The sequence below is a fragment of the Sinocyclocheilus grahami genome, unplaced genomic scaffold, assembly GCF_001515645.1.
Source record: "Sinocyclocheilus grahami isolate Dianchi unplaced genomic scaffold, SAMN03320097.WGS_v1.1 scaffold4134.1, whole genome shotgun sequence".
NCBI classification, from domain to species: domain Eukaryota; kingdom Metazoa; phylum Chordata; class Actinopteri; order Cypriniformes; family Cyprinidae; genus Sinocyclocheilus; species Sinocyclocheilus grahami.
In genome coordinates, this window is record NW_015509130.1 from 1 (window position 1) to 1516 (window position 1516).

At 32.3% G+C, this 1516-nt stretch overlaps 1 protein-coding gene across 1 annotated transcript in view; it reads left to right on the forward strand.

The window, feature by feature from the left end:
* Positions 1 to 379: 379 nt before the first annotated feature.
* LOC107576672 (SHC-transforming protein 1-like) overlaps positions 380 to 1516 on the forward strand; it is a 3158-nt gene continuing 2021 nt past the window's right edge. The window contains exon 1 of the mRNA XM_016262814.1: positions 380 to 563. Within this exon, the coding sequence (XP_016118300.1) occupies positions 380 to 563 (184 nt within the window). The remainder of the gene's footprint in view (positions 564 to 1516) is intronic.

Below are 1516 nucleotides of genomic sequence, written 5' to 3' on the forward strand. Positions count from 1 at the left end.
AAAACTGAAACAAAATTAAAGCTTAACAGAAATATAATACAACTAATAAAAATGACTAAAACTTGAAGTAAAATTGAAATGAAAACAAAAAATATATAAAATATAAAAAAGCTAAAACAACACTGCTCATGAAATGTATCCTGTTTTAAGGATTTGTGGGAATTTTGACTAGAAAACAAGACCAAAAAGGCTAATTAAAAAGTTATATTGTTTGCGTATTTTATTTGTTTACTGTTCCTACTTCCTTTTTATTGAGCGTGTGTCTGTTCCTGCTGGTATCAAAACAAAGCAATACATAATTTGTCATCACTCAAACAGCATCTCTCTCTATATAATAATATCATAATGTTCATCTTTACCTTTATCTCTCTCTCTTAGGATGGCTCCTTTCGATGGGTCGGCCTGGGAGGAAGAGGAAGAGGACCTGCCTCCACCCCCAGAGGTTCCATATTACAATAACTTCCCCGGAAAACAGCCTCCCCCTGGAGGCATGGTGGACATGAGGACCCGTCCTGGACACAGTACAGGAGCCACGCTGGTGAGACACGCATTTGTACAAGGATGTTAGTGAACATTGGTGTTGGGGATTTTAAGTCTTTTGAATTCATTCATAACCACCCAGTTTTGTTCAGTGATTGTATTTATGTGTTATGAGTGAATCATTAAGTGGATTTGGTTCTTTAAAAAGAACTGATTCGTTCACAGCCAAAGTAAGTCTGATTATCCTTTATAACAATTTGTGTGGATGAAAATAAAGAGATTTCAGTAAGTGTTTAAGAATCATAAGCATTTTCCTTACAAATGGCAACAATGCAGATCTTTCATTTTTCCTCCATTGTGTGAACTGCTAAGCACGAGTAAGCATTTGTCAAGCTCTACAATAAAGAAACAGAACACGCTTGCATACACATTGGTGGCTAAAAGTTTTATTGTTTTATAAAAAAATTTATGTTTTTGAAAGAAGTCTCTTATGTACACCAAGTCTGCATTTATTTGATAAAAGTACTGTAAAGCCTGTAATATTGTGAAATATTATTTCACTTTAAAACAATTCTTTTGTATATTTTAAAACATGATTTTTCCCGGAGTTTTGCCGTTTTGGAATTTTCTGCAGCCATTATTCCAGTCTAAAGTGTCACATGATCCTTCAGAAATCATTCTAAAATGCTGAATTAGTTCTCACGAAACTAATTTTTTATTATTATCAATGGTAGAACATTTTTGCTGCTCAATATTTTCATGGAAACCATGATACACTACAATTCAAAGGTTTCTGGTAAGTACAGTTTAAAAAAATATATATATATTTTTTTTTTATTCCACACATATGTATTAAATCAGTGATAGTAAAGGCATTTTATTTCAAATAAATTATGTTCAGTGAACTTTCTATTCATTAAAGAATCCTGAAAAAATGTGTTCCACAAAAAAATTAAAAACGATAAAGACTGTTTTCAACTTTTAGACTAATGGTTGCTGAAAATTCTGTTATATGTGTGTGTGTGTGTGTGTGTGT